The sequence below is a fragment of the Mustela nigripes genome, chromosome 13 (assembly GCF_022355385.1).
Source record: "Mustela nigripes isolate SB6536 chromosome 13, MUSNIG.SB6536, whole genome shotgun sequence".
NCBI classification, from domain to species: domain Eukaryota; kingdom Metazoa; phylum Chordata; class Mammalia; order Carnivora; family Mustelidae; genus Mustela; species Mustela nigripes.
The window spans coordinates 129,935,627-129,948,032 of record NC_081569.1 but is presented as its reverse complement, the minus strand read 5'-3'; the positions used below and the strand labels follow the sequence as shown (position 1 = coordinate 129,948,032).

The following is a 12,406-nucleotide window of genomic DNA, read 5'->3' as shown; positions in this document are numbered from 1 at the left end:
ACGTCTGGAGCTGGCAGCTCGGCGGGTTCCGCATTCCCGACCCCTCCCCGCCGCCCAGGGGCCGCTATATAGCCGGGGCTGATGCAACCCGTCCCGCCGCCCGCCACAGCCTGCGGGAGGGACGCTCGGCGGCCGCGACGGGGGGCGCTGGCGGCGGCGGACGCTGCAGCGGCGGCGGGGCTGGCGCCGCGGCGGCTCCCGGGCCGGGACGGGCCTGGGCACCGGGCGGAGCTCGGCGGCCGGGCGGCAGCGGCGCTGCGTGGGCACCGCGCCTGCAGCCGGGCCCCGGCCCCGGGGGCGCCGCCTCCGCCCGCGGCTTGTGCACGGTGGGTGCGAGGGCGCGCGCCGGAGGGCGCCGGGCGGGGCGGGGCGGGAGGGGCGCGCCGGGCGCGGGCACCTGGGACGGCGGCCCCCGCGCGGGCCGAGGCGGGGAGGCTCCCGCAGCCCCGGGCCGCCCCCCGCGACCCCCTGCGAGCCTGTCCGGGCGGGGGGCGCTGCAGCCCCGGGGCCCCTCCGGCCCGGCGGCGGGGAGCCGGTGAATGCCTTTTGGTTCCCGCCCAGGGACGGTAGACTCCGTCGGCTCGCGGGGCAGCCGGGACGCTCCCTCCCGCGCTCTCCTCCCCGGTCTGTTTGCAGGGAGGTGCTCCCTTCGGGAGGCGGGGAACGCGGGTGAGTGGGGAGAAAACTGCCCGGGGACGGGGAGACGGGCGGCGGAGGTGGAGGTGGAGGCCGAGAGGCCGGGGAGGTGTAGGGTGCTGGTGGTGGAGGGATGACAGAGACCTGCTAGCAAGTCGTGCCGGCCCCCACCCCCTTCGCTGGGAGGTAGCGCGGCTCTCAGAGGACCTGGAGAAGAGCTGGGGCTCTCAACCCATTGGAGAGAGCTTCTTTCAGGGCCGTTGCTCCGGGGATCTGGGCTGGGAACGGGCTGGGGGCGAAGGGGGCGGCCCGGGTCCCCCGTGGGCTCCCCCTGGTTCCCAAGCCAGGTTACATAAGGAGGAAAGCCTGCTCCTCTAGGTAACCTGCCCCTCCTCTCCTGCCCAGCCCAGTTTAGAAGACTCTCTTCTGCCCCGCCCCTCAAAGGAGGTTGAGGGATTGGGCCATTGGGGCAGGATCTCAGGACCCTGGAGTGGAGACCCAGCTTTGCCTGGGTCAGTGGGAGGAGCTGGGAAGATGGGAGGTCTTGGCTCTTCTGCCGGGATGGATGGGCCATCCTCGCGGCGGGAAAGGCTGGTGGAAGAGGAACTCAACTGACCCCTTGGGTCAGCTCCAGTTGCAACGTTGCCGGACCCTTGCTCAGTGTAAGGCTCTCCCTACAGTGTAAGTTCAGGGCATCCGGTTATGACCTGACGAAATGTGCTCAGGGCAGATGTGCTCAGGTCTGTCTCTCAAAACAGGCCTTGCAGACTGCGTGGGTGTGCGTACCCTGGACTAAATCTTAGTGGACTGTCCTCGAGGTCTTACTTTGAGGAGCATCTGATCTGAAGCTTTGAAGCGATGGGGTGCCTGCTTGTCCTTTAAGACCTTGCTGCAGGCGGTGTGCCCAGATCATCTCCCCCCACCACCACCTTCCTCCCCTGAGGATTTTTAAAAACACCTCCCATTGCTTTCATCTTTCCAGCAAATCTGGCTGCAGCTTGGATGGACGCCTTATCTTCTTTTGCAGGTTTCTAGGGGAGAGTTTAACCAGGTATCAGGTGTGAGCGTGGCTCTGGTTTTATATAAACCTAGGACCAGGGAAGAGAAGCAGGATCTATTCTTGTGCCTCTGGCTGGTGAAGGTTGTGCCTTGTTTAAAACAGGGAGGACAGATTTGTCAAAGACTCTTCTGTTCCTCTTCTTCTTTGGCTTTGGTTCAGAGCTGCCGGCAGCTCCAGAATCTTCCTGAAGAGCTGGGTGCTGTGAGATCTGAAGGGCTGTTGGAAAGCATGGGCGTTGAGGCCTCTGACTTTCCTCCTAGGTTGGTTCCAGCCACCTCCAGGGAGATGTGTTGGGAAGTGATAAGTGTCCCCGAAGGAAGGATTTGGATGAAGATCTCTCTACTCACTCACCGCCTAGCTTTTGCAGCCGCTGGGGTCTGTTGTCTCCCCCACCTGTTTGCAGGCCTGTGGGCATCCTTTCCAACCTACAGAATCCTTGGCAGGATGGGAAGGGCTAGGCTCCCCGGGCCCTGTTTGTCATGGAGCTGCTGGTGTTGCAGTGGACCGCCTCTCACGCCGAGGTCTCTGTTTCGAGCCAGGCTCTGGAAGAGAGGGGCCCTGTGCGATTGGCCTGTTCCGTATTCATTCGGCCCCAGCTCAACTTGAGCAACCAGAGCCAGGGCTGAGGGCAAGCTCCATTCTTTTCTGCTTTTCTGCTGCAGGATGCAGTTTGCTTTTTTTCCATGTGAATGAATTATGTTTGCAACCGAAATGGGAGGAAGAGAAAAATAGAGTGAGTGTGTATGGGTATGTGTGTGTGCATACCTATATAGGTGGGGGTGTGTGTGTGTGGCAGCAGGCACATTATTTTTCCATTTTCCTTTAATTAAGGCTCTGTGGAGGTGTGTTTGAAAACAGAGGGTCTCCTATGCCTTTGAGGAGGGTGAGAACACTGTTTTGGCTGCGTCCCGGGCCATATGCAGCGTATGGTGGCCAATGAAACTGGGCCTGGCTCATTCTGTTGCTTGTCTTGGCAGTCGGTTCCGTGGCTTGTGTTACCAGCTCTGGAACTTACGGGCTGCCAAGCTCTGTGTGCCTGTGTGTGTGCGTGCGTGCGCGTGTGTGTGCGTGTGCACGTGTGCACTCTTGTGCGTGTGTGTGGTTTGGCTTCTCGAAGCTCCGCAGAGACAAATGCCTTAGCGACCCAAGGTCGGAATTTTTAGTCTGTGTTTCTTTACATTCATAGCGGGCTGTGGCAGGCCCAGCCCCAACCCACCGTTCTGGGTTTTTGGGTTTTTTTTTTTTTTTTTTTTGTATTATTGTTATTTTTTAGTCTGTTTTCTTGCTGCAGCCCCTGGGATTCCATTTGCGGAGCTTGATTTCCAAAGCTTGAGCTGGCCAATGGGATTTTTTTTTTTTTAAAGGGCCAAGAATTTGTCACACAGTGTGTGCAGGTCTGTGAACTGCCCCCACCAGAGATGGGATGAGCGGGGAAGAGAGGAGGGAAAGCTTGTCCAATGGTAGTGCCTTCCCAGCTTTTCGCTGTTTGGAATAAGGATCTTGGCAGAAATGCCTTGATGTGTTTTTATTGAGCACCTACATTAGGCAGTGTTTATAGGCAGGGCCTTATCAAAGGCATTTCTCTGGTCTCCAGAGAAGACTCTTTCCTGGGAGGAGAGGTTCCAGTTTCTTCTTTGGCTGGGATGACATCAAAAATCATGCATGCTGGGGTGTCATATGGATGGCTTGTGATCCTGTCACCCCTCATTCCTTTCTTGGGAGGATGTAAGGACTGACCCCTTCTAAGCAGTGCGGGGATACAGTAGATGGAAAGACTCGGATGATGCTGGCCCGCTGTCTCTGGAGGCCAGCGTGGAAAACCCTGGTGGTGTCTTGTTGCCAGTGATCTATGCAGCTGTGTTCTGGCAGCTGGAGGAAACCTTAGGAGAAACTAAGGCAAAGCATGGGTGCTGAGCCTCGTTTCCGCACCTTTGCACCCACCGCTGATCGGGCATCCTTTAAAAAAAAAGATTTTATTTATTTATTTGAGAGAGAGAGTTCATGAGAGAGCACAAGCAGGGGAGCATCGGAGGGAGAAAGAGAAGCAGGTTCCCCACTGAGCAGGGAGCCCGACATGGGACTTGATCCCAGAACCCTGGGATCATGACCTGAGCCAAGGGCAGACACTCAACTCACTGAGCCACGCAGGCGCCCCTGATCAGGCATCCTTTGTTTCTCTTCAGTAGTGACCTGGAGGCAGGGTGGTTTTGCCCCCTTGGGGTTTAGAGCTGGAAAGTGGGACAGCAGAGAGTCCCCTGGGGAAGAACCCTCTTCACAGTCATAGGAAAGGGAGATCAGTGCTAGGGGGGAACCGTGCGGAAGGGAGGTCGCGGGGTCATCCAGCACTGGTGTCCCTGCAGGAAGGAAGGCCTTCATGGCCACACTGACATCACGCTCACTAGGTACAGGCGCTGTTCCAGGTACTTTCCAGGTATTAACTAATTTAATCCTCTTCTCAGTCTTACAGGGCAAATAACATTATTCCCACTTTACAGCGGAGAAAAGTGAGATGTGGCGAGGTTAGGGAACTCGCCCGGTGTCACACGGCTAGTAAGGGGCAGAGCTTGGACTCCCCTTCAGATGATGGGGCTCCATCGTTCCTACTGTTTGCCTGCCTCCCTGTCCTGCCTGCAGAGCTGAGGCCCCCGTCAGAGACGCCGGTGCCACGCGCCTGTTCTCGGTTTTAGAGTTTTCTCCGTTCTTCTGCTCCTTGCCTTCTGGATCATCTTATCTTTCGGAAACTGATTTACCCACCTCATTTCAGATTCCAGGAGGGAGATCATTCCAGATGATTCCTTAGCTCCAAGAACAGGTTTGCTCTTTAATTCTCTGAGATTCACCATAGTTAATATTATGTTTTATCATCACTGGCCTGGCACCTTTCTGTCTGCCACCCCTCACCCCTTCCTGCCCATGGACTTCTGTCCCCCCCCTCCTCCCCCCCGTTTTCCTCCTGGGAATCTTCCCAGGCTCTGGCTCCCAAGACCTCCCACCCCCTCACGTTGATTCTCAGTCACTGGCTACCCACTCGAACCCCACTAGTGTTCCTGGACCCTGACCCGTGAGCAGCCTTGCTCCTTGACCTGCCCCCACTCACCTCTACTTTCTCTTAGTGCTGAGCCTTGTGGCCCCAGGCCTTTTGCACTCTTTACACACCCATTCCTGGCTCCCGATGCCAGCCCGGTCCAGCTGTTTGCCTAGAGGGGGGCTGGCCTTCTCAAAAAGACCCAGGGACTTTAGTGCTTCCCTTAAACTTTTATTTCTATGGGCAGAGAGTTCATGATGCAGATCCTGACTTTCTCTTAACCTACGTCCCACTACTTCTAATCTGTCTTCACCATTCTAGATTAAAATGATGATTATTGGGCACTTTCTCACAAGATAGCCCTGTACAAGCTTCACCCATCACAGCAAGACTGTTATTTCATTAAAAACTGTATCTTACAGAGTTAGGTACAGTACACAAGGGAAGAAAATTAGAGGGGAAAACTTAGGTTCCTCTACCTTTCCTTCTTTTGGCTGAAATGATTCTTCATCTTAGTATCTTCCAAGGGGACCCAGTCTGGAATTGAAGTATATTGTGGCTTTTCTTGTGCTTGTTCAAGGCAGTGCCCCAAACTGTGTGCCTAAGACCACCCCCACCCCTCGCCTCCAGAAGTCAGAACAGAGAGATACAGATGTTGGATCTCTATTTTAGGTTCTTGCCTCTTGGACCCATCTGGTCCCTATCTTTTCCAAGCCTGCTTTTAGGGAGCTGCATCAAACCTCCCCAAATCTTGGGTTTCAGAGCAGCTTGGTGTCTGCTGTGACCTCCTGAACGCTTTCCGTCTTATTCGTGACTTACTTGTCAGTCTCATCTCGGATCTGTGCATTACCCAGTTTTTCTTCATTGGCTAGTTTCCAAGTTGTTTCTGGTCAATGTCCCGAATTGCCCAAATCTTCTTGGATTCTGGGCCTGTCTTTTGAGGTCAAAGCCCCATTTGCCAGTTCTGGTCTTCTGCCAACGTATAGAGCTTGCTTTTTATTTATGCATCCCAGTTACTAATGGAGACATGGATGGTGTTTATCTTGCTTTCCGACCTCCTGGGCTCGAAGAGAAAAAAATCTCCGGGTTCTTCCCCTAAAGCTTTTTAGTGCGTAGCTCTCCTTTTCCTCCTAGATTGTTTCCGTATGGAACAAGCAGTTCGGGAGATGATTTCACCTCTTGTCGTCTTTCCTATGTCTTCCTTGAAGTGGGTAAATTCCTCCTGGCTATTATTGGTTCCCAGCCACTGCCCCCCTCCCCCATTTTTATAGATCCCTAAATCACATCAAATTATTTTATTTTTCAAATCACCAAAGTTGCCTTTCAACCTTGGATCGTGAGCCAGCTCTTTCCAGTTAATGAGGACCCGGTTATGAAAGGCAGCCGCTGCAGCAGCTCTGTCTTCTGCCACCCTCCCCAGCCCCCCCGAACACTCCCCCCACCCCAACTGTTTAGGATGACTTCGCGCTGGTGAATGTCAGCTGTTGGGATGGTCTCCTAGGAATGGCATGTGTTAAGGACTTTGTGGTTTGTATCTGAGCAGTTAGGGGCGCCCTTGCGGGGGTGGGGGTGCTGCGAGAAAAGGGGGATTTTTGCTTCTGTAGAGGAAAACCTGGTGGCTGAATCTCTGAGTGCAGCTTGCCATTGGGATGGGTTCACAGGGGAGCAGGAATGGCAAGAATTTATGGGGCTGCTGCTCCCAGGGGGTGGTTACCCCTCCGAGGGGGTCCCACAGTAGCAAAGAAACCATTATATTTTGGGATCATTTTGTTAGTGTCTCATTTAGACCATCTGTATGAAAATAAACAGAAGCTGCGAGCAGAGCCTATCATTCCCGGAATAGAGTGGGGTCTGGCTTCCATCTTTCTGAGATGGTTTAGGCAGGGAAACATACAGAAGCCTCTGGAGTATTTTTCTTGGGGTCTACTGTGGGAACGAATGATCTGGAGGTGGATGATGAGTGTCTAAAACTCCCAGAGACAAATCCTTATCCCACTCACTCAGTTTTGTTCCATCGTGACTTTATTTTTCATCACTTGTTCATTCATTCGTTTTTACTTATTTATTAATTCACCAAGTATTTGTTGGTTACCCTTTCTGTGCCAGAGATGACGCTAGGCCCTGGGGTTCCATGGGGCAGCAACCAGCCATGACTGCTGCTTCCCTCTTGAACTCACCCCTATGCTTGCTGAGTGCCCACATGCACCTTTTGCCCGGTAGGAATTGGCCTTTGCAGTACGGGAAGGTTCCGGGGCTTCTGGCCAAGGAGGGGATTTTGTGCTGTATTTTTGCTTGGCTGCATAGTGGAGTTGTGGTGCCCCCATCCCATTAGGGGTTTGTATCCAGCTGAAACACCAGGCACAGAGCATTTCCCTGCCTCCTGTTGCCTGTCTGGTTTGACTAGCTTAAGCATCCTTTTTTTTGGGGGGGGGTGGGGAGGGTGGTCACTGACTCCTTGTGGCATGAGTTCAGGCCTGGCAGAGGGGATATGGGAAGGTTTTCTCCTCTTCTGGAAAGGAAATGTGAGTTTCCTTTGTCAGCTTGGCTCAGGTAGCCTGAAATCACTCCCCACTGCCTGCCAGGTGTCCCTGTGGCTGGGCCCAGGCATTATTTTGCCACATGGAATGAGTCTTTCCATTGGGCCCTTTCTTGTTCTCCCTGGGGGAGGCCCTGGGAAATAGCAGCTCATTCAGTCTGCCCCAGAGCCACCTTCTGGTGCGGAAACCTGCAGGCCTCTCTGCATTGCAGGCCTGGCTCTGGAGGTAGGGCAGGGTGCTTTCAGTCTAGTTTAGGCTTAGGAAGGGTCACAACACCTTGACCCACCACATAGATGTCTCAGGGGCCATGTCCACATCTGGGCTCCCCCCCAGCATACCATGGGCTTGTTTGGGGAATTTCCTAAACCTGGATCTGCATGGAAGGCACAGTAGAGGGTCCTCAGTGCAAGAGAGTGATCCTTTGTTAGGGTCTAGTGTCTCAAAGTCCACCATTAAAAGATTATTAATATCTGCATATATATCTCTTGAACTCCAGTGGTGGGGCGGCGGGGGACAAAAAAGACAGAGTGAGAAAGCTTTGGTTCTAAAATCCAGAGACAGGGAGTCCAGCCCTGGCTTTTCCTCTGTGTGACCTTGGACAAGTCATTTCACCCCTCTGAGCTTTAATTTCCTCATGTGCAAAATGAGGATGTGGTTAGATAAGCTCAGGGCCTCCTCCAGCTCTAAGATGATGACTTGATGTGAATGAGTCTCAGATCCTTTTCTGAAATGGCCCGGGGGACACTGGGTGCTAAGGAGGGGCGAGGGGCCGGGTGTGGGAGGCAGAGCAGGTGGAGACCAGACATAGGGCCTGGGGTACCAAGTATGAACTCGGGTGCCTGGCAGGGAACTCTGCACAAACGGCTTCATAGGCGGGTGCGCTGGGGTGCTGAGGGCAAAATGGCAGGTCCGTCGTCCACTCACATACAGACCCCCCCTTTTTTTTTTTTTAAAGATTTTATTTATTTATTTGACAGAGATCACAAGTAGGCAGAGAGGCAGGCAGAGAGAGAGGAAGGGAAGCAGGCTCCCCGCTGAGCAGATAGGCAGATGTGGGGCTCGATCCCAGGACCCTGGGATCATGACCTGGGCCAAAGGCAGAGGCTTTAACCCACTGACCCACCCAGGTGCCCCCCCCATACCCTTTTTTAAGGAAAGAGATGTCCAGCGGAAGTCTTTGAGTCTTTGTGGTTCAAGGGTGCCAATCCCTCACATGCTTTTCCCCTCAGAGTGCAGAACCTATTGAGAAAGAGACACAGGGTTGGATGGGGAAGCAAATTTCACCTTTAAAAGAGAACAGAGATGGAGAACATGGTGTGTACTTGTGGTCAAAAGGGGCTCCCTAGTGGGCCTCTGTCCTGCAAAATAGACCTGGCAGCGTGGGTGGGGACAGAGAGTTGTGGGTTATGCCCCCGGGGGCCACTCCTGAGGGAGGCCATGAGCCCAAGACAGCATGGCCATAGGAGACCATGAAATCTGCCCAGCGGGAAAGTGTGGTCCAAGGGATGTCACATCTCCCCTGTCTCACCAAATGCATCCCTCTCCGTGGGAAGAGGCTGATGGAGGTGGAAGGGTAGGACAAAGCTCCCCCAGGATTTCCAGGATCGTTAAGGTTTTGATTTTATGGCCCTATGCAGAGGGGTGGGAAAGGAGAGAGGTCCCCTTTTGCAGGACTGGAATCCTGGAGCAGCTTTGCACTAAAATATGACTTACAAGGCTGTACACATCAGATCTCCATATTCTCAGTGACTCCTGACTCATAGGTGATCATCAGTTGGGTGGCTGGATAGATGGATGGATAGATACGAGCCCTCGAAGGGACCAGATGAGTCTGGCTTTCTTGGTAGACATGCTTTTCTTCACTGCTATCTGTGTCTTGAAGGGACCCGTTTCTTACCCACAAGCTTCTCCCCGTAGAGAGAAGGAATGAGTTCCCTGGTGTTGACCTGTCTGACTTCTGTCTTTCTCTCATGCCTGCAGCTGTCTTCCTTTATACACCTTCTGGGTCTGGCAGAGCCAGAATATGTGTTTTCTTGGAGAATAAAGAGACCAGGAGGGCTTTTCTAAGCCCGGGCTCTGCTGGGCAGGCACCCACTAGTGCATTTCATCTTTGCCTCCGTATTATCCCCATAGAAACCAGACGCACGCACTCACCTGCACGCTTACCTTGAACTTTGACTTGCTTCATTTCGTATTCAGGGTGACTTAACAAGTATGCAGAGCAGGGTGTGTGATCTGAGGGGAGGCACCGCACCAGAGCAAAAATAGCTCCTTCTCAAACAGGTGCACCAGGGCCTGAGATCCCACGGTTGTAACCCGTTTTCTTCAGAGGCAGCCCGGTGCGGTTTAAATCCCGGCTACTCCAGTTTTAACAGTGTACCAACTTGAGCAAATTCTCTTCCTAAGCCTCGGCTTCTTCATCTGTGTAATGGGTCTGACCCTGTCTTACGGGCTCCCAGAAGGATTACCGCAGTGCCGAGCACATAGCAAATACCGAGTCAGTGTGGCCTTTGCTTGGGTTAAGCGTTGCCTTCAGTGGCAAGAATAACTTTGGTGGGAACCAACTGATCAGAGTTCTCCGCTATCACAGAATGGATGTAAAGGCAGGAGGAGCAGCTGGGCAGGAAAGGGGTTCAGGGGAAAATTAGTGAAAGAAAGGAAGAGCCCCCCACAAGGCATGGGGGCTTAAGCCTGGCTGACGGTGCGTGTCCTGATCTTCTCCTACCCACTCCAGGCTGGGCTGCCACTCCTCCTGCTATGATGCCTGGGCAGATTCCAGACCCTTCCATGACTGCGGGCTCTCTGCCAGGGCTCGGCCCCCTGACCGGACTCCCCAGCTCGGCTCTGACTGCAGAGGAGCTGAAATACGCCGACATCCGCAACATTGGGGCCATGATCGCCCCCTTGCACTTCCTGGAGGTGAAGCTGGGCAAGAGGCCCCAACCCGTGAAAAGTGAGGTGAGCAAGCCTTGTTCCTCTGAGCGCACTCCGAGGGTAGACGCCTGGGTTACAGCCCCAGCTGCAGCCCTGCGTTCACTGAGGGACCTGAGCATTGCTGTTCTGCCTGGGGTCTGAGGACCGGTAGAATCTATGTCACTCATTAGAGATGCAGCAGCTCAGGCCCTCTGCAGAAACTTCTGCCTCAGAATCTGCATTTTAACAGTCTCTCCCGAGGAATTCACGGAGACATATTAAAGTTTGAGAAGGTCTGGCTCGGGCAGGATGCTGAACTTGTGTCTGGTTCTCCTGGAGGCAAAGGAAGGGTGATTAACAATAACAGTAATGAATAATAATGTATTGGTGGTCTCTCTGGGCTGTTGGGACCATCGGGGGAGGTGGTGGGCACATGCACATGCTTTGGAAGCCATACAAGAGAATGCCAATCGGGGACTACCTATAAAAATTATTATCATGAGGCACCTCCCTGCCTCTTACCTGTCTTGGCCCCAGGCTGGAGCTGAAGGTAGGCACTGGGGGAGAGCGTGTGGGAAATCCGTTTCCCAGCAGCTGCTGGAGACAGGCATGGCGATGGTCACTCGGTTCCATCTGCTTTGGATAATGTTTGTAGAGGACCTGCAGGTGAAGCGCTGCCTCCACGGGTCCCTTGAGGCACAGTTCCCATGAGCCTTCTTTGCAGAAGAGCAGCGTTTCCCTGGGGACTGGTGAGAAGCAGAAGTCCTCAGCGTGGGTGAGCCTCTGCGCAGGACACGCCCCCAGCCATGTCCCCAGGGGTGGCAGTTAGTCCCAAGACCTGCCCCAGTGAGGTTCTTCATAGGCAACAGTGCCCCTGGATGTGGGTCCCTCCTGTGGCCTGGAGCTCAGAGGGCAGGACACTCAGGAGGGAGGGACTTTTGAGTGGGGACGGGGGTCTGGGTACTGCATTGGGTTTGTTATGCTACTGATCTGCTCCCCCTGCCTCCCAATCCCCAGGAGTGCCATCAAATCTGCAAAGGGGGGTTGCCGTGGCTTGGTCAGGGGTGGCAAACTGGCCGTTTGCGGTCTGGATCTGGCTTTCAGAGGTGTTTGGTTTGGCCCGCACAGTGTTTGAAAAGAAACCTGAACCAACATTTCACCTGGAAATTTGGATTTTAATCTTTGATTACAAACTCGGGAGACCTGGTCACACGGTACCCCGCTGTGGCCTGGCTACATGGAATGGAGAGCTCTACCTCACCTCTTTCCTCCCTCCAGTTTGCCGCAGGCCCCCACCCCTCCCTATTGTCCTTGGTTTTGTTTCCCCTTTTGCTTTTGTTAGCACAAGCTGCCTCCATTTACCTTAACTGGAGCAGGAGACACCTGCATGCGGTGCATTGTGGGTGCCCGTCAAAGCCTGTTAAGTTGGAGATGGAAGTTGACGGTAATTACAGTCTTCTGAGTTGATTTTGTAAATCAACGTGCTGTTAATAGCACTTCCTGGCTTTTTTAGTGCTCTGTTTTCTTTATGGAGGGCCCTCGTCTTTGGTCTTTTTGCTATTCCCTTTCCCAGGCTCATCACTTGAAAGCATCCGTTTCTGGGTCGTTCCACAGTATAATTGCCTCTGAAAAGCAGCAGCTGAGCAGTTTCGCTGGGGCTCTGAGGCTGAGGCACCCGTGAAGAGCCAGGTGCCTTGGTCCAGGGCTGGCCCAGCAGGGGATTTGTCCCTGGGGCTGAGTTACCACCCTGTTCCCTTTCTGCAGAGGGCACCCGAGGAGCTTTCTTTTTCTTTGGAAAAGGGCTTTATTTGGGTTGGGTATTTTTACATTTCACAGCCTCCCCCAGATTGGTGGCATATGCCTTGTACCTGACAGTGACGCGCTGTCTTCACAGGCCCCCACAAACGCGCACAGCCAGGCCGTGAAAATAACAAGCCGTTTTTAGGGCGTATTTGCATGTCCCCTCCCTTGCTGTCAGACTGCAGCCCCGTGGGGGCGAAGAGGCAGATGGAGCCCTGCAGACAGCGCTGGCGTGGAGCGAGCTCAGCCCCGCACTGGGAACTGACCTCCAAATGCTTCCTAGGGCAGACCTAAGATTGGGGGAGGGTTATTCTTAGAGCAACGGAAAAATAAAGGAGGTGGGGAGAGAAACTTGCCACTGGAGAACCTTCTGTCCTGATGATTTCTTTGCACATGGCAAACTGCCTTTGAAGGATTCTTCACGTTGGCATTTTA

General features: G+C 54.0%; 1 protein-coding gene across 9 annotated transcripts in view; it reads left to right on the top strand.

Moving 5' to 3' along the window:
• Positions 1–226: 226 nt before the first annotated feature.
• JDP2 (Jun dimerization protein 2) overlaps positions 227–12,406 on the top strand; it is a 65,524-nt gene continuing 53,344 nt past the window's right edge. For 4 of the 9 annotated variants that reach the window (XR_009399194.1, XR_009399195.1, XR_009399193.1 and 1 more), the window contains exons 1-2: positions 470–669; positions 9,993–10,216. Coding sequence is in view for 5 of the 9 variants with exons in the window: in XM_059373711.1 (XP_059229694.1) it covers positions 540–669; positions 9,993–10,216 (354 nt within the window). In the remaining 4 variants the exon portion in view is untranslated. Of the gene's footprint in view, positions 327–467; positions 670–9,992; positions 10,217–12,406 lie in introns of those variants that run through there. The other 5 variants (XM_059373710.1, XM_059373708.1, XR_009399196.1 and 2 more) reach the window with 5 other exon arrangements.